Genomic DNA, 23,897 nt, shown 5'->3' on the forward strand with positions numbered 1-23,897 from the left:
CATATTTTTTTCGGTGTTTAATTACTGTTTTCATTGTCGGACCTTACACCAAAAATTGCCATTTCTGCGTTGTTTGTTGTTTGTTGCTGTTTCTCGAGAGACTAGCAAAAATTTGTATAAAGAGCTCTATCAAGGTTTTAGCATTCTTTGAAAAGCTAAGCATTATGAGAAAACCCAACAGCTAGTGGCGAACAGCCTTCAACAAATGATAAAAAACCATTAGGAAGTGAAGATGGCTAATGATGGGTGCAGCGGTCATAATGCATTACGGTATTAATTTGTTGAAGACATCACAGAGTGACAGGTTTTCAATAAGCCAAGTTATTTAAATCTTTAAAAAATGTTGCCGCACTACGAAAAGAAACTACTAAAAGTAGGGTTTTGGTACCTTTGGGAAAGGGGGATTAGCTTTTATAAGGGGCTTGCTTTGTTTACCCGAATTTTTTTTACTCCTGAAAAAAGATTATTTAAAAGTTCGTCAATTTCATAACTAAAAATCTTAAGATTATAAAAGTTCGGCAATTTCGTAAATGTTGCGGCACTACGAAATTCCGTCAAGAAGAAATTTTTTATCATTTAGCAAGAGGTGATTCCATGAGTACCAAAGACAAGATATTACAATGTTATATATATTAGATATTGCCGTAACCAAGTAAGTTGAATTACTCTCAAGAAGATTATTACAAAGCGCAATGTTTATTACAAATTTGCGACAGCTTAGTTTATTAAAATGTTTAATGGGCAGTTATTTCAAATTAAGACAACTTTTTCATTAACAAAATGCCACACGGTTTATTACACTGATTGCAACTATATAACAGTTTGCGTTTCACAAATTAAAACAGACTCCATCTCCATTCACAAAGCGAAGGAAAAACCTATTTAAAGTTATACTAAATATTTATGAAGATGTCTATTTAACAACATTGTCGGTGACAATTGAAACAAAATATATTATTTGTCGTTAAAAAAGTTCACTTTCGTACTTCCGAAGTGACATTCACCATTTTCTTAAAAAAGGAAAGAAGTCCCATCAGGTGAGGTTATTCTACCCCTTACGACGAATATCATTCACAAATTATAAGCATCAGGTAGGTACGGCTAAGATTTAACTTTCCAATAAAAATGTTAAACCTTAATTTTCTTTTTGAGTTTACGATTTCTCTGCGTAAGTTTTTTCTGGAGAAATTTTTAGCTTTAAAGCATATTCAATTTGACAGTGTCTTGGAGACTGAGCCATCCGTTGAAAAAGTAGCCTGCGAAAACATCCGTTTCTCCTCGCTCTTCGCCGCTGGGGACGTTTCGCGCGTAGGAACGTCTGCGACTCAGCGACAGAAATTCCATACTGATGACGCAAATCAATGTTTACTTAATAAATCCGGTAGTCGTGGTGTTCCAAATGTAAATTTATTCAATTTTAGGTTTCTCCTGATCGATTTTGGTAAAGTGTTGTGTTCATCTGCGAACGAGCTCCTGCAAAACTCAAATGCTTGTTGTAGAGAAGACTATATTCCACAAATATTGACTGTTTTGTTAGAGATTCATCGCGTTTACATTTGACCTTTGTGGCCTTTTGTCTTTTGTCTGTCATTTGTAAACAATAGCTAAAACAATGTAACCTCTCCGCCGACCAATCAGGGCTTCTGACCGGATTCTGGACATATTTTACGTCATCAGTATGGAATTTCTGTCGCTGGGTCGCAGACGTTCCTCCGCGCGAAACGTCTCCAGCGGCGAAGAGCTAGGAGAAAAGGATGTTTTCGCAGGCTATTGAACAAGAACCTGTCTAACGTAAGTGATTACCCTTCGTGTGCCTCATTTTCTCTGCAATAACGTCCGAGGACTGGTTCGTTTTAGTATGTGAACGGTCCTCAGCCACCGAATTTCTTCCCTTTTCAGATTCTAAACTAAAATCGAGCGATTTTTTTACAGCTGAACAGTTTTATCGCATTGGAATTTGGGGCCTTAAGTGGCAGACTTTCCACTTGTCTTTTTACAGTCGTATTTTATTGAAAAAAAAATTCATCCAGGTATTTTAATGACTTTAGTGTCTGTTATAAATGAAAGTATCATCTGCAATTCCACTCAGACAATCAAGCTTTCCGAATACATTTTCCATTCTCTCTTGGAACGCATCTCCACTGTAGGTAAGTCCAAATGGCAGCCTTTTCCATTTGTAAGTTCCCATGGGGTACTGGAGGTGCAGCGTTGGCTGCTTTCGTCATCACGTTTTACCTTCCAGAACCTCCTCCGGGCGTCAAGAATGCTAAAATGGGAGGCACCGCTGACTTTAGGTATGACATCATTTATGGTTCTCACATAGTAGGGGGTGCGTTGAATTGCTTTGATTAGGTGACGGGGGTCCAGGCAAAGGCGAATTGTGCCATTTGGCCTCCTTGCAACCACAGTAGAGTTGACCCATGGCGTGTATTCATTGTGCTCTTGTTCAAGGATATCTCCTTACCTTAATCGTTCTAGCTCTTCTTGGTAGGCACCTTGCAATTGGACTGGGACTTGCCTCGGGGGTTGTTGTACTGGGGAAATGCACGGGTCAGTCTCTATGTGGCATGGGAGACCTGGGAAGCACCCAACACCAATAAACAAATCGTGATACTCATTCAAGAGATATTCTTTTGTCAATGGAAAAGGGTGTGGTTTACCACGTACATCATACAGTTTCAAGAACTGAGTGGCAGGTTTGCTGTTACTCTCAACAGTAACAGTCCATTTTAGCTTTAGAAGATTTAAACTTTGTGCTGACATATTGCCTATTACAGCAAGGCCATCAACATCAACAATTTCTGTCTGTACTGACTTGGGGTATGGGTTGTTGGGATAGTTGACGTACTCCTGTCATGATTCCAAGTTTGGGATTTCATTCCCACCATATGCTGTTAACCTCATAGTGGGCTTCTGTAGATTGTTAATTCTAGGGCTAAGGGGACTTGGGTATGGTGTTGGTTTCTGCACCCTAGTCTATCTAACACAAGGAACGTTTGTTTGTTTTCCTTCGAGGCTCAGTGCCAGGCAAACCTCTAAAAGGGCCTTCTCTTTACAGGAGACAACGTGGCCCGGAGTGTAGTGTTGATGGAGTGTACTCAGGTATTCATTAGCTGAAGCTGTTTGTCTGCTGACTCTTCTGACTTCGCCATATCAAGAACTTATTGGAAGGTGAGGGTTTCTCCTACTTTGAAGCAGTCCTTTCGAGCACGGCCAGAGTTCATTCCTAGTACAAGAAAATCCCTCATGAATCTGTCATTGTGCTCGACCAGATAGTTAGCTTCCTTCACAAGGATTCTCAGTTTCGCAACCAATTTTTCCAGACAGAGGGTACCTTGTCGAAGGTTGTGAAGCTCCCACACTGCTATTAACTCATTGGAGTGTGGCTTGACAAACTTTTCCAGCTTTTTTTGCTCATCCGCGGACGTGACTACTTGATACTGTTTGTATGGTTATCGCCAGCAAGATTAAAGAGGTAGAGTTTCTCTCATCTGTAAAACTGTTCATTTATACAGATAACTCGATCACTTGTCAAGAATTATTGGATTGGGAGATTCTAGCTCTCAAAAACCTTAAATGGTACCTGTCTGCAATTACTCCCCACGACTGGCTGGAACAGATCTGTTCCCAACTTTCTCTTCCCAATGTTAGCGTGATCCAAAGGTATGCCGCAACTTTCATCAATTTGTGCTTTACCATATATATATATATATATATATATATATATATGCTGTGACATCCGTCCATGCCGGCTGCAACCTCGTTTTGTGCTGCTTGTTTTAGACTTGTGACGTGCAAACAAGCAATTTTATTTCCAAGACCAATGCTCGTTTTGAGGAAGAATTTGTTCGAGTTGATGTCAAGGAACCTTCAACTTCAACATTCAAAGCGAAAGTTAGCATAATACACCAAAAGATTCACTGGCTATTAATTTCTGATAAAGGCATTTTTTAGTATGTCAAACACTTTGATTGTGTGCCTACCTACCTTTATTTGTCTGTAATAATGGTTTTCCGTGTTTATCCTGAAACCTGAAAATTCTTTTATTGCATTTTATTATATTTCTTTGTAGTATAAATTTCCAGTACAAAGTCATTGATACTTTAACCATCAGAGCTTCGAGACTATCAAGCAATTTCCGTAATTTTCGCTTAACACATGTATCAAAGATAAATTAAGACGTTCATTTGAAGAATGAAGTGAGTTTAGTGTCGAATCAGGAGACCGTGGAAATTTGCCCCGCCGAGAGTAACTTATCTAAGCGATACACGTATATTCAATCCAGATCACACTATACAACCCAGGGTTCTCTTCTACCTGTCCATTCGAGGAATCATTATTTTTCGTTTTGCATTGTTAACATAGGATTTTTACAAGAAAAGAACCATGCTAAATAAAAATCGACTTTAATGTCTAAAAGAGCTGTGTTTGGTGACCAGACAGAGCTGTCCTCCTGCTGCCCCGCGACAGATAGAACTAAGTGCATGCTTGAAATACTTATTATGGCCAGAAATAATGGCCTGACCGTGGTCACTTGCTCTAAGGTTGTCTCATCTTTAGCACTACATTTTCAGATTTAGCAGTACATTGGCCAGCATACGCTATGTAATATATCCTGAGTCGTATTTCAAAATAAAAATTTAAAGAGGGCGGGGAAAGATGTTGAAAAGAAAATTGAGCAATGAAATGAGGATTACACGATATGTAACATTTTAGTGACGCTGAAAAATCGTGCTCGCTCGACATTTGCTTGCCTTTGCCTTGCGCCGATTTTTGTTTTTGTCGGTGTTAATTTTTAATTATGTTTAACACCTGCATTTTTTGAAACCGAAACAAACAGACCTACACACCTGCCCCCTAATTTGCACGCTATTGAAAAGTATCATGTATGGATTCATTTATCATTTATGTACAAGAGTCGTAAACGAAAGTTTGGCTTTTCCTATTTTTTGTCTTATGAAGGAGTCATGTGCTGTGTCTTGAGAAAAAACAACAACAACGAGTGAATTTGTCTTCGTGACGCGGCGGTCTTTTCTAAATCCAGCACAAAAACCAATCATCGACTGACTTGTATAGGTTGCAGAGGACATGAAATTTATTTACACACGAACAACTGAGGCTCGTTGAAAAGCTGCTGTTTCTGCTCAGAGGTAAGATATACACATTCCCTATGCGTGTTACATTTTTGCTTAAACAATTTTTCAATGAACAAAGTCCCGAACATGTATAGGCCGTTTGTAAAGATTATTATTCAATGTTGCGGTCTTTGAAAGATCGACGTGCACACAGGAAGCTTCAAAATTAGAATCAGAGAATAGAAAAGGCTGGTCTGTCATAACAAATAGGGTAATTAACGTCGTTATTTGAAATAGAAAAATATTTCGGAATATCTCTTTACTTTTTGCGGAGTGGCCACATGGTTTGATGATTGAGTAGAGTTCCCCAGTTGAACTCTGTAAGTTAATCACATTCATTATGACTTGAAAATGCTAGGCTTGTTTTTAAGGGTGTTCTAGTGTCAATGCCAATTTGCCTTATTACCGTCTGTAGGCATAGTTATCCGCAGTTCCAATTTCAAGTTCTGCAATACATTTGAATCGTCTTCAATGCCTGTGGTTAAAGCGTTTGCTTTGGAGTTTCCCATTGCTCCACCGCTTCCGCTTGTTTGAACCTTATCCAAGAGCACAACATCCTTTCTACAGTAACACAGAACTGGTATAATATTACGACTTTTTCCCCTTTACTGATACTGTTTACCGCAACTCTGGTTTCTCCATTCACGAGAATTGCCTCCCTCAGCTTGTTTTGGCAATCACTATGTTTTTCTCACTGATATAAAATTGGCACCCTGTTGCGAAAAGAAGTGGCGTTTGGACATTGGTTCATGGTTTTTTAATGCCCCATAGGTAATAAATTAGTCTTTAGTTAAAAAATCACTTCTTTCGAAATCATTTTGTCAAAACCGTCACGAGATCGTTCCAACCGATCAAACCAGGATGATAACTTGTTGCATAAGAAAGATAAAGACCCAAAAAGAAAGAAGTGATGAAGAAAAGAAAAATTTGGAAACAAAACAATTAAATTGTGTGAAGCTGCCGCTTCATAAGCAATTACCTTTTTTTTTTCGAGATTATTAACGTAAGTCATTTTGAATATATAAGACATCAGAATAAGTCAAACATATCTCTCCGACGGGAATAATCGTCTATTTTCTAACACAACGTGCGACATCGTTAGGTTTTTTCTTTTTTTTTTTAGTCCTGGCCGTTTTCGTTTTATTAATAGAAGCTTTTAAAAAACTGGATTTTTGTAGTTGTATGAGTCATTGTTTTCACCAATTCTGACAGGATATTTGACGTTCAGAGGTTACCGTAAATCAAGACAGTAGCTATAAGTCCCAGGTTCAGACAACACATAGCCAGTGATAACTCGTTGTTACTTGAAATTCAGAATTTAATCTTTCTGATTTATTTTGTGTTGTAAGATTTACAAAGTGTCACTTCTTTGAGCGACACAGCCTTCCTTGGTTTACTGATTCCAGTCCGTAAAACCTCACGCGCCACTTAAATATCCAGGTATTAGTAGTCGCGTTTCCAGTCTGATTCTTTCTTCTTTCAGTCAAAAATGGCTTCAAGCACTGGGTCTCTATTTTTGGTCATATGGGGAACTCTTCTCCTTTCACGTTCTATGAGAGCAAAGGACAATCAACATGCAACACAGCTACTGTACATGTACAACATGTTCACGGATAACTTCGCCATATTAGGGCACACTATTCGTTCTATGAATGTATCAAGTCAAGTTGATTGCTTCCGCCATTGCGCAAAGGTTTGTGGTTGTGTAGCATTTCAATTGACTGGGTGGAAATGTGAATTATTGGATGCAGATAAAGGTGTCGTGGTTGGGGACCTGGTAACTAGACCAGGCACTGCTTTATACACTATGAATCAAGATAGTATACAGGTAAGATTGTGTCATTGATGATTGGAACATATAGCTACGCCACATATGACAAGTAGAGCTACTAGTGAGTAATGAACTGCCCAGAGCCCATCGCCAGACTTAAGATTTGTAGCTTTGAGTTTGGTGACATGAGAAGGTATTCCTTGTTTTGTGATTATAGACTAGATTCGATTTCATGACAACGGCACGGCTTTATTGCGCTCCTTCGCTAAGGGAAGCAAAATTTGATGAAACAGACGCTGGTTAAAAGAGGTATTCTCACTAAATTCTTACTGCTACAAACACAATATTGTTAGCAAAATGAGTCATTGTTTTGTGGAATTTAGATTCTCACAACGAATCAGCCACTGGATGACTTTGTCCGAGGGATGATCGTGAGATCGGTTAATTAAAGGAATCGCTCGCTAAATTTGAGTGCAAAAAGTTAGGTGTAAGAAGACAAATTTGCGTCCACAACTAAAACTTAATTCGTACATGCAAAAAGGTATCCTGTATGACTACACTTTAATTATTATTATTTTAATTATATTGCTAGGTGAACCAAAGCTGTGTTAACGGATGCTGCAGATCAAAGCCCTGTCTTAACGGCGGAACCTGTGAGGAGAAATGCAGTGACGTCAGAGAGCCTTATACTTGCACATGCTCAAAATATTACAAGGGAAAACGATGCGAGCAGTTTTATCCAGAAGTCAGTTCGTGCCAAGGTCTCAAGATATTTAGGCCGGGATCGCATTCCGGTGTTTACGAACTTGTTATAAGTGATAATAAAACCGTGCAGAGTTATTGTGACTTTACCTCTGAGGCTGGTAAAGCTTGGACGCTCATAGAATCGTTTTCGCTTTCAAACAAAGACATATATAAGAACAAACCATTTTATCACGATTTTCCTCGAAACGAGAACAACTTCACATGGGACGACTTTAGGCTTTCATACCAAGCCTTGGTTAACATCCGGGATAACTCAACGCACTGGCGGGTGACTTGTACCTTCCCATCAGGCCTCAGTTATACCGACTACGCACGCTCTTCGCTCAATGAAACAGATCTCCTAACGTTTGTCAATCAGGACAAATGCAAGAGGTATGAATATGTTTCAGTGCGAGGAATAAACTGTACGGATTGTAAAGGGATGTTGGTTCAAAGAGACAGTCAACACATGCATACAGATTCTTACTGGAGCGGAAAAAATGGCTGTCAGTGGAATCCCGGGGTTGGAGCAAAATCAGGAGAAGATAATTTCGGTTTTTATGCTGTTACGAATCCAAAACACAGGTGCACGGTAAACGCTTCGTCTACTACACAGTGGTGGCTTGGGTCAGAATTATAAAACCCGCCAGTTGACAATGTGTATTTATATAAATTGCAAAATAAGTGAGCAAGTCAGGTCAATACCGAAGATTCTAAATGCTAGGGGCCGGTTATGTAAACGGGATCTTTAGCAAAACCGCGCTCTAAGTCATTTTCAGTATGTCCAACGCTAACCTTTTAGCTAAACACCATTTGTCGTGGACCGTTCATTAAAGCATATAGTGTAGAGTAGACGAGCATTAACCTTCTTAAATTAAACCACTCAGGAAGAGATCTGAAGGTCCAAAGATTTCTTAAACCCCGTTAGACTTAATTTAAATAACCGGCCCTAAGACTCTAAATGCGTTTTAAGTACCCTGTAAATAAGTAAGGGATGCACTGATGGACTCTCAAAATCGTATAGGCTTTAATAACTTTTAACCTCGCATGAAAATGTAACAGACTACCAATACTCCAGAAATGCCACTGTGTTGTTCACCCACTGTGTCTCGTATACAGATTTCTTGCGATAGAGGCCGGAGTGTAAATATGGCAATTAAGTAGTATTTAGAACTTTCGTTCAGTGCCTACCATTTCTTCCGTGGCTATCTAGTTAATTCAAGACCGTGAGTATTGGTCCGCTCCAGAAGATTGAAGCTCCGAAACCCCTCCCTGCAGAAAAGTGCTAACAATAGTACTGGGCCTGCAATGGTCTTAGTTTAACACGCGACGGTTTTTGTGAATGCTTAGTGTACGATTACTACCTAGATGTGGACTTACAAATAAAACCAGTACTTCTATTAGTTATAAAATGGGAAATATGGAGTTCTGTTTCGGCAAAGAACAGGATCTTTGCACGGACTTAACAAGGAAAACAGGTTAATGGTTAATAAAGCATTAATTTCTAAATTATTTAAAACGTCCGAAGCCCAACCCTATTAGTTTATTTCGAACAAAAAAACTGAAATAAATGTTTTTTCATACCTTTCTGCCCAGTAACAGCCATCCTGAGGCTGGAAAGGGGTGGGTAGTGGGTGGAAAGTACTCCTTATTATTCAGATTCAAAATATTCGTCCGTTTCTGATTGGCTAAAACTGATCCCAAGAATATTTCATCATAACCATCGACCAAATTTTGAGGAATTTTCAATAATGAGAACTCATGACGATGATGCCAGATAATCAAACGGGTAAACGAGAAGATCTGGAGACGAAGTTGAGTTGTTTTGGTAGTGAATACAAAGTGGCGGAGCATTTCACTCGTTTTACAGGTTAGGTAGATGGAAACCTTTATTTTCCATAGGGTAACTCCTTCAGTTTTTGCACAGTATAAAAAAAAATCCTTTCCATATACACCCTACGTGATAAACGAAATAATAGTGATAATTAAGTGCAAATAACTATAGAAAAAGCAATATAAAAGACTTGAAAATCAAATTACTAGAGAAATCATAAAAATCTCAATCTGAATAAAAATTACACAATCAGGATAAAAGGTTCTTTTTTCTTTCGTACATTCTAATTTTATAGACTGGAGTCTAAGTTAAGCACTGCTCCTTCTTCTGGGCAATACTTCCCCTGTTATAATTAAAATAGTGCATAAAAACTGTGGACAATGGTTATGATTACTTAAGCATTTCTCAACTAGATTGCGTACATGGCTCTCACGTCTTTTATCCAGAGCTACGTATAACGCAGGAAAGTTAGCTCTTTTTCGCTGCTCCCCAGACACATAACGTGCTTCGCGCCTAGCTTTGCAATTTCTCCAACCTATCAGCGTTAACACTCCCGCAGTAGCTACACACAGCGTCGCAGTAATCAAGAATAGGGAGAACAAAAGACGTATAAATGGTACCTGTCACGTACATGTTTATGTTTTTCATTATTGGGCCTAACAATGCTACTCTCTGCCTAACGTTACCGACTAAGTAATCAACGTGCGCATTCCACGTAAGCCACGGATCGAGAACATTCCAAAGATATTTATTCTCAGAAGCGCGATTAAGTACTTTTCCATCAATAGTTATAGAAAAAGAAGTAGAAAGTGCTAGCCTGGGACCAGTGCCAAGTAGGATACAGTCCATTTTGCCCTTATGCATAAGCAAGTCATCTGGCAAAAAGAAAGGACTAACACCTTGGGAAAATTTCGATTCTTTGGATTTTTCTTTTCTATCCAAAATATCCAAAAACAATCTTTACCGGCTTATTCGACCAAAACACAGAGATGAAAAAAGTTCAATCTTTTGACAAAAACAATGGACTAATCTCTTCGGAAAATTTGGATTCTTGGATTTTAAAACTTCACTTTTAAAACTTCAGTTCTGGTCTAAAAAGCATTGTTTTAAATCCAGACTATTAAAAAACGATCTTTTCAGGCTTCATTTGCCCCAAAACACAGTTAATAAAAATTTCGATTTTTTGACAAAAAGCATGGACTAACCCTTTGTGAAAATTTCAATTTATTGGATTTTTTTAAAACTTTACTTTTCTAGTCTAAAAGCGTTCTTTTCTATCCAAAACATCCAAAAACGATCGTTTCTGGTTTGATGTGCCAAAAAAACATAGTTGATAAAAAGATCGAATTTTTGACAAAGACAATGAACTAATTAACCCCTTTGGAAAGTTTTATTTTTTGGGCTTTTTTGAAAGTTCAATTCTCTGGTCTTAAAAACATTGTTATATAACCAGACTATCCAAAAACGATCTGTTTTGGCTTGATTTGCCCAGAAAGTTGGAATTCTTGACAAAAACAATGGACTAACCCCTTTGGAAGTTTAATTTTTGGGGCTTTTTTAAAACTTCACTATTCTGGTCTTAAAAACGTTGTTATATATCCAGACTTTCCAAAAACGATCTGTTCTGGCTTGATTTGCCCAAAAGACACAGTTGATATATAAACAGTTTGTATTTTTGACAAAAACCTGCGATGGCGTCTTTTAATAGTTTGCCTCAGTTGCCAAGGCAAAATAATAAGAAAAAAAAAAAAGGTCTTTTACCGTCATTGACGCAACTAATTCACAATTTTAAATAAAGCCCAAAAAAGAGAGAAAAAGAAAGAAAGAAAAAATTAATACACCTGAGAATGAGCCAGTGCTACCTATTTCCAACCGTTTGTTTTCATTTACATCCGAATCCGGAATCCATGTGTTTCAGTCTATTTTGTCAAAACAACCCCGCTTAAATTTCATCCCATTTATTTTTGTGTTGTTGTTGTCGTTGTTTTTTTTGTAGATCTCAGGGACAAAGTCGTAGAAAAGTAGAAAGTCTATGTTTTTTTTTTAAGCAGCAGACACATGCATCCACCGGGGATTTACATTTCAGCAAAGAGCAAGGTGGCCGCGCATTGTGGACGATGTGGGGGTTGTCCCTAAAAGGACAGCCGAGGAGTACTAGGAACGAGTTTCCGATTCGGGCCTACATCGGAAATTCTCAAAAACATCCAATATGGCGGCTCAAGTGTGGTGAAAACTGACAGCCAAAGGAGCCGTTTTATCGCCAGAGAAGCGTGATTTAGAAACCTACAGAAATCAAGTTCTACAACACAGTTTAGCAATGAAAGCTAGAGGTGATGTACATGCCAACAAATGTTGCTATAATTTAGAAAGTCCCGTTGGACGGTACTATTTTCTTCGGTAATACCGGCCAGCGGGACAAGACAAATTGATAAGACATTTATTAAAGGATTGCTTACAATACAGGACCAAGAACTCTGCAAAAGTCACAAAAAACGCAAACTTCGTCAACAATACCGTAAATCACGCTTCTCTGGCGATAAAACAGCTCCTCTGGCAGTCAGTTTTCACCACACTTGAGCCACCATATTGGATGTTTTAGAGAATATTTCCGATGTCGGCCTACCCTGCGAGCAGAGGCTACATTTTCGCGGTATGAGACATCAGCTCATACCGCGAAAATGTAGCTTCTGCTCGCAGGGTAATGTCGGCCCGAATCGGAAACTCGTTCCTAGTACTCCTCGGCTGTCCTTTTTGGACGGTATGATTGACGCACACAGAAGGAAGAAGGCGAAATCCCGAGGAGGCACTCTAGTAACTAGCGCGTATATTAAGGAAAGTACTTACAGTTGAAACATACAGTCATACAGTCAATAAAGAAAAAATCTCGATTTGCTTGAACAGGGGCCGCGAGGAATCGGTAGGTCTATTGTTTGCGCCCGCAAGTACGAAATGGTTAGGATGACGTAAAGACAGAACATCCCCAAAGGACCGCTTAGGTAGATTTTGTCTCATTTATTGTGCATTCATACTTCGACACTCTTTTGCGTTACGTGTTATCAGTGACATTCTGTGGAGCAGTTGTTTCAGTGAAAGTTATGGACCAAAGTTTTAACGACACTCGTTAGGCGCAGAAGAAGTTATAAGGTGCGTATAACTGTGTATATATAAACACCTGGAGAGTTTGCCAGACACGAGTTCACAAATCTTTCATTGGAAACCTTGCCAGACACTCTTTCTCTCTCTTTGACCGGAATAAGGCTCAGCCCCAAACAAGCAAGACGAGTGAACAACGGCTAGCTTCTCACCAGCAGAACGATGGACGATTACAGAAATTCGCCGACAATAAAATTCTGTGCTGACTTATTCCCTGCTCACAGATGTCTTTCCGCTATAAAGTTTAAAATAAGACTAATATGCGATTCTAAGTCTTCCTTTCCGGCAAATAAAATGAACTGAATGTAAAAAGTGAAAGAGAAATAGCGAAAAATTCAGCTTCTAATTAAATCTTTTCTTATGGTTTAGAATAAACTATTCTCGAGACTGAGAATGTTTTGATCAAAGCTGTGTAAATCGACCTGAAACTGTGCATGGAACCTTGCGTTTCCTGTATTTATCTCACCTATTGTATGGAAAATGGGTGAAAATCTTCCTTGTGAATCGGTATATTTCAAAGAGCTACACAACGAGCAAGAATGCTATTGACCGACAATATACAGAGCGGGGGCAGCTGTAGTGTCAACTATTACTAGTTTATATGCAACCCGCTGGTTTTGCGCTGACAGAAGTCGAATGGATTAACAATGGAAAATAATAAAATCTCCAACTATGTCAATATATTCGCGTGTGTGAGATTTAAAAGCTTTTAAAGATCCATTTAATTGTTTATTATTCAAATGCTACAAGTTTATGAAAGGGCGTACCAGCTCTACGTTGTCACGTACCAAATAAGTCAAATGCTTCAGAGTTGAGACAAGCTGTTATCGACTAGCACCTCGAATGAATTCGAGGGTGTATATATAAATGCAAAATTTGCAATAAATTTGCTATACAGTTATAAGAAAAATTTAGCCATAAAGACACTTTGTATATTCCACAAACCGAGAATTTAGCCATTAGTTAACGGCTAAACATTTCCTATACATATGTAGTAGGTTAACAGGTCGTACAGGATAGGTCTAAACCAACGCGTGTCGCTATGATATGGCTGAGAGTTAAGGTGAATAGAACTAGGCTGTGTATGGCGGCCCACTTCGCAAGAAATGAAATAAAATATCAGAAGAGCCGAGAAAGCGAACTTTTCCAGTACATACTTTATGCATGCCGATAGCTTCAGTAGCTTTTTTGTCATTTATACCGCTCTATAAACAGAAGTTTTACAAATGTTACTCGCTGTCCCCTTCATAGAAATCGGAGGAAAGCAAAAACGTACCATGACCAGTATCTGGGACAGAAAGGAAATCTTGTAAAACTTTTCGTTAATCGTCAAGAGATATAAAAGGCCGCCCAAGAACGCGCGCTGTGAGGTTACCCATAATTTTAGCTTTTCACATAGCGCTTTTTTATTACACCTAGGATTTTAGGGTGCACGAGGGGACGCCTGACCAGCCGATGCCAGGGCCTTTTGCCGCCCCACCCATTTTTTTTTTAAGGGAAAAGCCCTGGCGACGAGGTTGCCGCTTCATAAGCAATTAACTTTTTTTTTTCAAGATTATTAACGTAAGTCATTTTAAAATTATAAGACATCAGAATAAATCAAACATATCTCTCCAACAGGAATAATCATCTAGTTTCTAACACGACCTGCGACATGGCTAGTGGTTTTTTTTTTTCTATTATTGGCCGATTTCGCTTTATTAATAGAAGCTTTAAAAAATCTGGAGTTTTGTAGTTGTATGAGTTCTTTCCACCAATTATGACAGGATATTTGACGTTGACAGCGGTTATAAGGCCAAGGCTCAGACACGAAATAGCCGCTGATCACTCCTTATTGCTTGAAATTCAGAATTAAATTTTTATGGTCATTTTATTTTATTATTATTTTTTTTTTGAGATTTCAAGTGTCACTTCTTTGCCAGAGCTTTCCTTGGTTTACTAATTCCAGTCCGTAAAATCTCGTGCGCCACTTAAATATCCAGGTATTAGTTGTCGTGTCTACAAGTCTAATTCTTTCTTCTTTCAGTCAAAAATGGCTTCAAGCATTGGGTCTCTATTATTCGTCACATGGGTAACTCTTCTCCTTTCACGTTCTATGAGAGCAAAGGACAATCAACATGCAACACAGCTACTGTACATGTACAACATATTCACGGATAACGTCGCCATATTAGGGCATACTATTCGTTCTATGAATGTATCAAGTCAAGTTGATTGCTTTCGCCATTGTGCAAAGGTTTGTGGTTGTGTAGCATTTCAATTGACTGGGTGGAAATGTGAATTATTGGATGCAGATAAAGATGTCGTGGTTGGGGACCTGGTAACTAGACCAGGCACTGCTTTGTACACTATGAATCAGGATAGTATACAGGTAAGATTGTGTCATTGATAGGAAAACAAGTAGAGCTACTAGGGAGTAATGAACTATAAATGAATAATAAAATAATAAAAATAAATAAATGTTTTTATTGAATACACAAGTAAAAATATATACCTTTATTATATAGACCCGAGTGTTTTACTGGAATATATACCACTCGTAAAATTCATAAAAACTACATCCGGGACCCGAGTGGTTTATTTTCCATAATCTCACACGTGAGTTTATGGATGACGTAATTTCGGTAATTTCCCTCTATTATTTTATCGATGTCATTTTGTCTATATAATAAAAAGAACATTACACGCCGGCTTGGAGATATGAATTTAATTTTCTCGTGGCAAAAACAATATTTTACGAACGAGCGCAGCGAGTGAGTAAAATATTGTTTTGCTACTCGAAAATAAAATTCATATCTTCGCGCCACCGTGTAATATCCTCTATATATTTACATGTTTAATATGATTAGTTAAAAAGTGCCCCGATTTAATTTGTACCTTTGAGTTTGGTGACATGCAAAGGTATTCTGTGTTTTGTGATTATAAACCAAATCCGATTTTATGACAACAGCACGGCTTTATTGTGCTCCGTCGCTAAAAGAAGCAAAATTTGATGTAACAGACGCTGATTAAAAGAGAAATTCTCACTAAATTCTTTCTGCTGCAAACTCAAAATTGTTAGCAAGATCAGTCATTGTTTTGTAGAAGTTTAATATTCACAACGAATCAGCCAGGTTATGTTTTTCGATGATTTTGTGGCCAAGGGATGATCGGAATCGCTCACTAAATTTGAGTGCAAAACGTTAGGTGTAAGAAGACAAATTTGCGTCCACAACTAAAACTTAATTCGTACATGCAAAAAGGTATCCTGTATGACTACACTTTAATTATTATTATTTTAATTATATTGCTAGGTGAACCAAAGCTGTGTTAACGGATGCTGCAGATCAAAGCCCTGTCTTAACGGCGGAACCTGTGAGGAGAAATGCAGTGACGTCAGAGAACCTTATACTTGCACATGCTCAAAATATTACAAGGGAAAACGATGCGAGCAGTTTTATCCAGAAGTCAGGTCGTGCCAAGGTCTCAAGATATTTAGGCCGGGATCGCATTCCGGTGTTTACGAACTTGTTATAAGTGATAATAAAACCGTGCAGAGTTATTGTGACTTTACCTCTGAGGCTGGTAAAGCTTGGACGCTCATAGAATCGTTTTCGCTTTCAAACAAAGACATATATAAGAACAAACCATTTTATCACGATTTTCCTCGAAACGAGAACAACTTCACATGGGACGACTTTAGGCTTTCATACCAAGCCTTGGTTAATATCCGGAACAACTCAACGCACTGGCGCGTGACCTGTACCTTCGCATCAGGCCTCAGTTATGCCGACTACGCACGCTCTTCGCTCAATGAAACAGATCTCCTAACGTTTGTCAATCAGGACAAATGCAAGAGGTATGAATATGTTTCAGTGCGAGGAATAAACTGTACTGATTGTAAAGGAATGTTGGTTCAAAGAGACAGTCAACACATCCATACAGATTCTTCCTGGAGCGGAAGAAATGGCTGTCAGTGGAATCCCGGGGCAGGAGCAATATCAGGAGAAGATAATTTCGGTTTTTATGCTGTTACAAATCCAAAACATAGGTGCACGGTAAACCCATCGTCTACTACACAGTGGTGGCTTGGGTCACAAGTATAAAACAGTGTGACAGTGTGTATTTATATAAATTGCCCAATGCTAACCTTTTAGCTAAACACCATTTGTCGTGAACAGTTTCATTAAAGCATATAGCAGTGATGGATCCAGGGGAGGCCCCCCCCCCCCCCCCCCCAATTTTTGGCTCCAGCTGAGATGTGAAGGTCCAAAGATTTCTTAAATCCTGTTAGACTTCGTTTAAACAACCGGCCCTAAGACTCTAAATGCCTTTTAAGTACCCTGTAAATAAGTAAGGGATGCACTGATGGACTCTCAAAATCATATAGGCTTAAACAACTTTTAACCTTGCATGAAAATGTAACAGACTACCAACACTCCAGAAATGACTGTGTGTTGTTCACCCACTGTGTCGTCTCGTACACAGATTTAATTTCTTGCGATAGAGGCCGGAGTGTAAATATGGCAATTAATATCTATAAATAGTTTTGAGACCCTTTGTTCAGTGCCTTCCGTTCTTCCGTGGCTATCTAGTTACTTCAATACCGTGAGTATTGGTCCGCTCCAGAAGATTGAAGCTCCGAAACCCCTCCCTGCAGAAAAGTGCTAGCAATAGTAGCCTGCAATGGTCTTAGTTTAACACGCGACGGTTTTTGTGAATGCTTAGTGTTCGATTACTACCTAGATGTGGACTTACAAATAAAACCGGTATTTTTATTAGTTATAAAAATGGTAAATATGGAGTTCTGTTTCGGCAAAGAATAGGATCTTTGCATGGGCTAAGCAATGAAAACAGTTTAATGGTTAATAAAGCATTAATTTCTAAATCATTTAAAACGTCCGAAGCCCAAGCCTATTAGCTTATTTCGAATAAAAAAACTGAAATAAATGTTGTTTCATAAAATCTGCCCAGTAACAGCCAACCTGAGGCTTTAAAGGGGTGGGTAGTGGGTGGATACAGAGTACTCCTTATTATTCATTCAAAATATTCGTCCGTTTCTGATTGGCTAAAACTGATCCCAAGAATATTTCATCATAACCATCGACCAAATTTTGAGGAATTTTCAATAATAAGAACTGATGACGATGTCGCCAGATAATTAAACGGGTAACCGAGAAGATCTGGAGACGAGGTTGAGTTGTTTTGGTAGTGAATACAAAGTGGCGGAGCATTTCACTCGTTTTACAGGTTAGACAGATAGAAACTTTTATTTTCTATAGGGTAACTCCTTCAGTTTTTGCACAGTATAAAAAAAAAATCTTTTCCACAGACGCCCTACGTGATGAAACGAAATGGAATAGAAATAATAGTAATAGTCGAGTACAAATAAAAATAGAAACAGCCATATAAAAGACTTGAAAATCAAATTACTAGAAAATTCATAAAAATCTCAATCTGAATGAGTTACACAACCGTGATAACAAATCCTTTTTTTTCATACAATTTAACTTTATAGACAGGAGTCTAAGTTAAGCACTGTTCTTTGTTCTTCTGGGCAATACTTCCCCTGTTATAATTAAAATAGTGCATAAAAACTGTGGACAATGGTTCCTTAAGCATTTCTTAACTGGTTTGCGTACACGGCTCTCACGTCTTTTATCCAGAGTCATGTAACCCAAGAAAGTTAGCTCTTTTTCGCTGCTCCCCAGACACATAACGTGCTGCGCGCCTCTACAATTTCTCCAACCTATCAGCGTTAACACTCCCGCAGTAGCTCCACACAGCGTTGCAGTAATCAAGAGTAGGGAGAACAAAAGACGTGTAAACGGTACCTGTCATGTACATGTTTATGTTTTTCATTATTGGGCCTAACAATGCTACTCTCTGCCTAACATTACCAACGAGAACAACCCCAAGATATTTATTCTCAAAAAGCATGGACTAATCCTTTGTCAAAATTTCAATTTATTGGATTTTTTTAAAACTTTACTTTTCTAGTCTAAAAGCGTTCTTTTCTATCCAAAACATCCAAAAACGATCGTTTCTGGTTTGATGTGCCAAAAAAACAAAGTTGATAAAAAGATCGAATTTTTGGCAAAGACAATGCACTAATTAACCCCTTTGGAAAGTTTTATTTTTTGGGCTTTTTTAAAACTTCAATTTTCTGGTCTTAAAAACATTGTTATATATCTAGACTATCCAAAAACGATCTTTTGTGGCTTGATTTGCCCTAGAAAGTTCGAATTCTTGACAAAAACAATGGAATAACCCCTTTGGAAGTTTAATTTTTGGGGCTTTTTTAAAACTTCACTTTTCTGGTCTTAAAAACGTTGTTATATATCTAGACTTTCCAAAAACGATCTGTTCTGGCTTGATTTGCCCAAAAAATACAGTTGATAGAAAGTTCGAATTTTTGACTAAAACCATGGACTAACCCCTTGGGAAAATTTCAATTATTTGGACTTTTTTTAAGACTTAATTTTCTGGTCTAACAAGCATTGTATTTTATCCAGTATACACCTATTTCAATTAAGATTGCTTCAGAGAAGAATGATGCATGATCCATGTTTCATAGCCCGCGGTGCATTATTGTAGCAAGTCTAGTAATTAAATTACGTGCCCGCAAAGAGCATAGAAAACTAGAAAGCAAACGCTGCTAACGCTTCTATGCTATGTTAGCAGAACGTTAAGACAATGTATTTCGAAACACTGAATCCTAGGCTTTTTGATTTAAGACAGTGATTTGCGGTTAGGTTTCTCTCTGTGGTAATATGCAAATGCTGCAAATTTTCAGCGAGTTTGCTTGGCTCCGTGCAGGTGGGAATTTTGGATGGAGTTTAAAAAAAAAACAAATAAAATTCACGGCGTTTGTTGAAAAACAATAAATAACTTAACATTACGTGTTTATCTGTTTTTAAGGCAAAAAATGAACAGAAAAAGATATTTGAAATAAACAACATTCTGGCCCATGCAAAAATGCAGCTTAATCAGGCGGGGCCTATTCATTTAATGTTGTTAAAAGAAATAATTAGTAATAACTAATCTTTTACTATGAGATTTTAAAAATGAAAATGTTCAGCTCGCTCATGCTTAAGAATTTTAGCAGCCATTTGACTTGAAAGCTCTCTTGAACGCCTTTTTACAAATAGTCAAATAGAATTACAAATAGTCTCAATGAATTATTTCAATGAACGTGAACAAGATTAAAAGGGTTTACCATAGTGCACTGCAGGCTATGAAACATAGTTCACGGGAGCAACCTTAATTGAAATAGGTGTATCTTAAAACGATCTTTTCTGGCTTGATTTGCCCAAAACACTCAGATGATTAAAAGTTCGAATTTTTGACAAAAAGCGTGGACCTACCCCTTTGAAAAATTTCGATTTTTGGGACTTTTTTAAAAGTTTTACTTTTCAGGTCTAAAACGTGTGCTCTCTATCCAGACTATCCAGAAACGACCTTTTCTGGCTTGATTTGCCCCCTCCAAAATTTGATAAAAAGTTCAAATTTTTGCTGCATTAATCCCTTGGGAAAACTTTAATTATTTGTACTTTTATTAAAACGTCACTTTTCTTGTCTAAAAATCGTTCTTTTTCTATCCAAAAAAATCCCAAAACGATCTTTTCTGGCTTGATTTGCCCAAAAGACACGGTTGATATATAAAACAGTTCGTAGTTTTGACAAAAACCTGCGATGGCGTCTTTTAGTTTGACTCAGTTGCCAAGTCATAATGATAAGAAAAAAAAAATAAAGCTCTTCTACCGTCATTGACGCAACTAATTCACAATTTTAAATAAAGCCAAAAAAAGAGAGAAAAAAGAGAGAAAGAAAAAAGTAAAACACCTGAGAATGAGCCAGTGCTACCTATTTGCAACCGTTTGTTTTCATTTACATCCCAATCCGGAATCCATGTGTTTCAGTCTATTTTGTCAAAACAACCCCGCTTAAATTTCATCCCATTTATTTCTGTGTTGTTGTTGTTGTTGTTTTTTGTAGATCTCAGCGACACAGTCGTAGAAAAGTAGAAAGTCTCTTTTTTTTTTTTAGCAGCAGACACATGCTCCACCGGGGACACACACTTCAGCAAAGAGCAAGGTGGCCGCGCATTGTACACGATGTGGGACCCTGGGAGCTAAAAAGCACAAAATCAAAGATGGCGCGCGGAAGGCAATGCAGAAAGCACGGTTGGTTTTTCTCTCGTTTTTCATCTTTTTTGCAAGGTTAGTAGCGATTGTAGGTGGATCAAAAAGTAAGAACTGTACTCATTTCTTGATAATGGCTTCCTGACATGGCTGAAATGTCGGAACTTTGTCTCAATACTTTTCACATGTTTATGTTTCTCAAAATTGTTATTTGTTCCTTTATACACCACTTTCCCTTCCCTTTAAGATTCTGCGCATACATCAAACTGCTGCTTATAAAAATTAATAAAGAGGGCTCGTAAACAGAGGGTTTTATACCCGAGAGGGCTTACTTGTATAACAGGAACAGACTGCTCGACACCAGCGCTAGTTCACTAGCCCGAGACGAGTGAAACCTTAGGCTCGGATGGTAAAAATATGCTTCTATATGTACTATTCCCTAGACCAGTTAGTTTAGTTGAAAAGTAGCATTTCCACAACTTTTTAACTTGGGGAGTTCTTTTTCTAAAACACTTTATCAGTAGTTTGTTTCTACAGCTTAAGTTTTTAATGTAAACTAAGGACTTGCTATCCATATCATAGCCTGCAGAGCTGGTGTTTAGTCTCTCCCTTGGAATCAGTGGCAGTTTTTGACTCGTCCCAATTCTCTGGTAGCATTAATGTCCAAGCTGGCGGGATAGCATTATTCCCAAAAAAATCATGAATCGTGCTGCAAAATATGCATGCTCTGCAGGCTAGCCATATGGTGGAAGTAGATTGTACAATTGACTTGCAAAACCTAAGCCAAGTAGGAAGTGGAATGGTATTTTTTTTTTTAGCCCTCATGGGCTAGGGATTTATTAGAACAGAAGAAATAAACAGTTTGTTAAACACAATGCGCATATTTTTAGATGCATTTATTGGAATCAAATGAATGTTTGTTTTGATATTTTCATGAAAGACAGCTAGATGTAAAAAGGTCTATAAAAGTTTGAAGCCAAAGTGTATAGTTCTTTCCAACAATAGCGCATGTGTAAGACTTAAAAATTGTTCATTTTCAAATTCATTTAGGTGTTACTTTGTATTATTGACTGATAGCATTAAGCACTTTAAGATTACTTCTTTCTAGCTTATTAAATTCAAATAATTACATGCGCAGTTAAAATCAAAATCTTAAAAGAAGAGCTTTTTCTGACAAATATCAATTCATGTGATCTGCTTCAATGAACGAACTCCTCCACAATGTTGGTATACAATGTGAAGTTTTACTTTTAATCATAAGTATACGTGTAGTTCTGCTATTTACATGATACCATTTCAGTGGACTGATTTATTGACTGATTGACTGTTTCCTTAAGTGGTCCTTATATAGCTGATTGACCAAATATTATTATTGCTTACTATCTGACTGATAACTTCAGGACTGATTGACTGACAAACTGACTGTCTTGCTTGCTGACTGACTGACTTATTGACTGACAAAATGGCTGACTGACTGTTGACTTTATGACTGATTAACTAACTTGTAGTTGACTGGTGAACGTACTGACTTATTAGCTGACTTAAGCTTGTTGACTGTCAGTGTCTATCTATCTTACTTCCTGAATGAATAATCTGCTGACCTGCTGACTGACTTACACTGTACCTATTGGCTAACTGACTGACTTACTGACTAAGTGACTCATTGACTGAATAAAATGGCTGAATTTTTGACTGACAACTGATTTACTTACTTTCTACTTGACTGTTAGTCTGACTGTCCAATAGTCTTGCTAACCGAATGACTAATTATAAAAACTGACTTACTGACGGATTAACTGACTGATCGACTGAGTCATGGACTAACTGGCTTACTGATGGATTGACTGATTGGCTGACTGGTAGGCTGATGTGTTGACTGACTGACTTATTGCCAAGTGAAAGTAACTTGCTTGCTGACTGACTGACTGACTCATTGATTAATATGCTAAGTAACTGATTTATGGACCTAATGTTTGAAAAACTGACTTACTAACTGTCTGATAGACTTACTGAATGGCTGACCTATTGACCTACTGACTGACCAAACAGCTGACTTACATACAGTTGATAACCAACCGAGTGACTGACTTATTGATGGACTCACTGACTTGTTGAGTGACTGCCTTACTGGCTGTCTTGCTGACTGACTGACTCATTGACTAGACGACTAACTTGTTGATCTTGCTAAGTGATTGACTGCATGACTTGGCAACTCACTGACTTGCTGACTCAATAAATAGGTCATATTTTGACTGACTGACCCTTTGACTGATTGTGTCATTGACTAAATGGCTGACCTGCTAAATGACTGCCTTATTGGCTAACTAACTGAGTGGTTGATATGCTGAGTGGTGACTGATTGACTCATAAACAAACTCATTGAATGACTGACAGACTGACTGACTGGCTGATTATACTGACTGACTGACTTGGTAACTTACTGACTATCTGCATTACTGACCGATGGCTGACTTGCTGACATGTACTTGCTGATTGACTAACTGACTGTTTGGCTGACTAACTGATTGACTGGCTGACTTGCTTAGCTTGTACACTGTAATGTACTTGAAGATCGATCAACTTCAGGACTGAATAGCTGACTGACTGATTGACTGGCTGACTTGCTTACGTGTACTTGCATATTGAACAACTGACTGGTCGGCTGACTGACTGATTGACTGGCTGACTTGCCTACATGAACTTGCTGAATGACTAACTGACTGATCGGCTGACTGACTGATTAGCTGGCTGACTTGCTGGCTTCATGACTGGCTTGGTGAATTACAGACTTACTTGCTTAAAAACGTATTGACTAATTGATTGGCTGTCTGACTGACTGTGTGACAGATAGAGTGATTAATTGACAGTCAGAGAACTGACTGACTGACTGGCTGGCTCATTGGCTTACTTATTGGCTCAATTGGCTGGAAAATGAATATATGATTAAGATAAATTTTAGGTTTCATAAAATATTTTATTAGAGTCATTAAATTTTGATTATGAGTTGCTATTGAAATATCAATCACTGAAATTCAGCTCTTTTTCTGAAATTCACACAAGACTACAAAATCATTGAATGCATTTTTTAAAATTGTACATTTATGCTGCTCAGTTTTGTATTAATTGTATTGGCTTGA

The 23,897-nt window shown here is 38.0% G+C and overlaps 2 protein-coding genes across 3 annotated transcripts; both read left to right on the forward strand.

Moving 5' to 3' along the window:
* The first annotated feature begins 4,904 nt into the window (after window positions 1-4,904).
* LOC140921630 (uncharacterized) lies at window positions 4,905-17,364 on the forward strand. Of its 2 annotated transcripts, none has more exons than XM_073371635.1 (3): window positions 4,905-5,150; window positions 14,664-15,008; window positions 15,931-17,364. In XM_073371635.1, exons 2-3 carry the CDS (start codon window positions 14,670-14,672, stop codon window positions 16,720-16,722), a joined length of 1,131 nt encoding a protein of 376 aa, XP_073227736.1. In that variant the 5' UTR covers window positions 4,905-5,150; window positions 14,664-14,669; the 3' UTR covers window positions 16,723-17,364. The 2 variants fall into 2 exon arrangements, with proteins under 2 accessions (XP_073227736.1, XP_073227735.1); XM_073371634.1 differs by lacking the exon at window positions 4,905-5,150 and adding an exon at window positions 12,434-12,628.
* LOC140922043 (uncharacterized) lies at window positions 6,584-8,372 on the forward strand. The gene is made up of 2 exons (XM_073372073.1): window positions 6,584-6,963; window positions 7,499-8,372. The coding sequence occupies exons 1-2, from the start codon at window positions 6,625-6,627 to the stop codon at window positions 8,288-8,290; spliced, it is 1,131 nt and encodes a 376-aa protein (XP_073228174.1). The 5' UTR covers window positions 6,584-6,624; the 3' UTR covers window positions 8,291-8,372.
* Window positions 17,365-23,897: the final 6,533 nt, after the last annotated feature.

Source organism: Porites lutea, chromosome 12 (genome assembly GCF_958299795.1).
Source record: "Porites lutea chromosome 12, jaPorLute2.1, whole genome shotgun sequence".
Lineage (NCBI taxonomy): Eukaryota > Metazoa > Cnidaria > Anthozoa > Scleractinia > Poritidae > Porites > Porites lutea.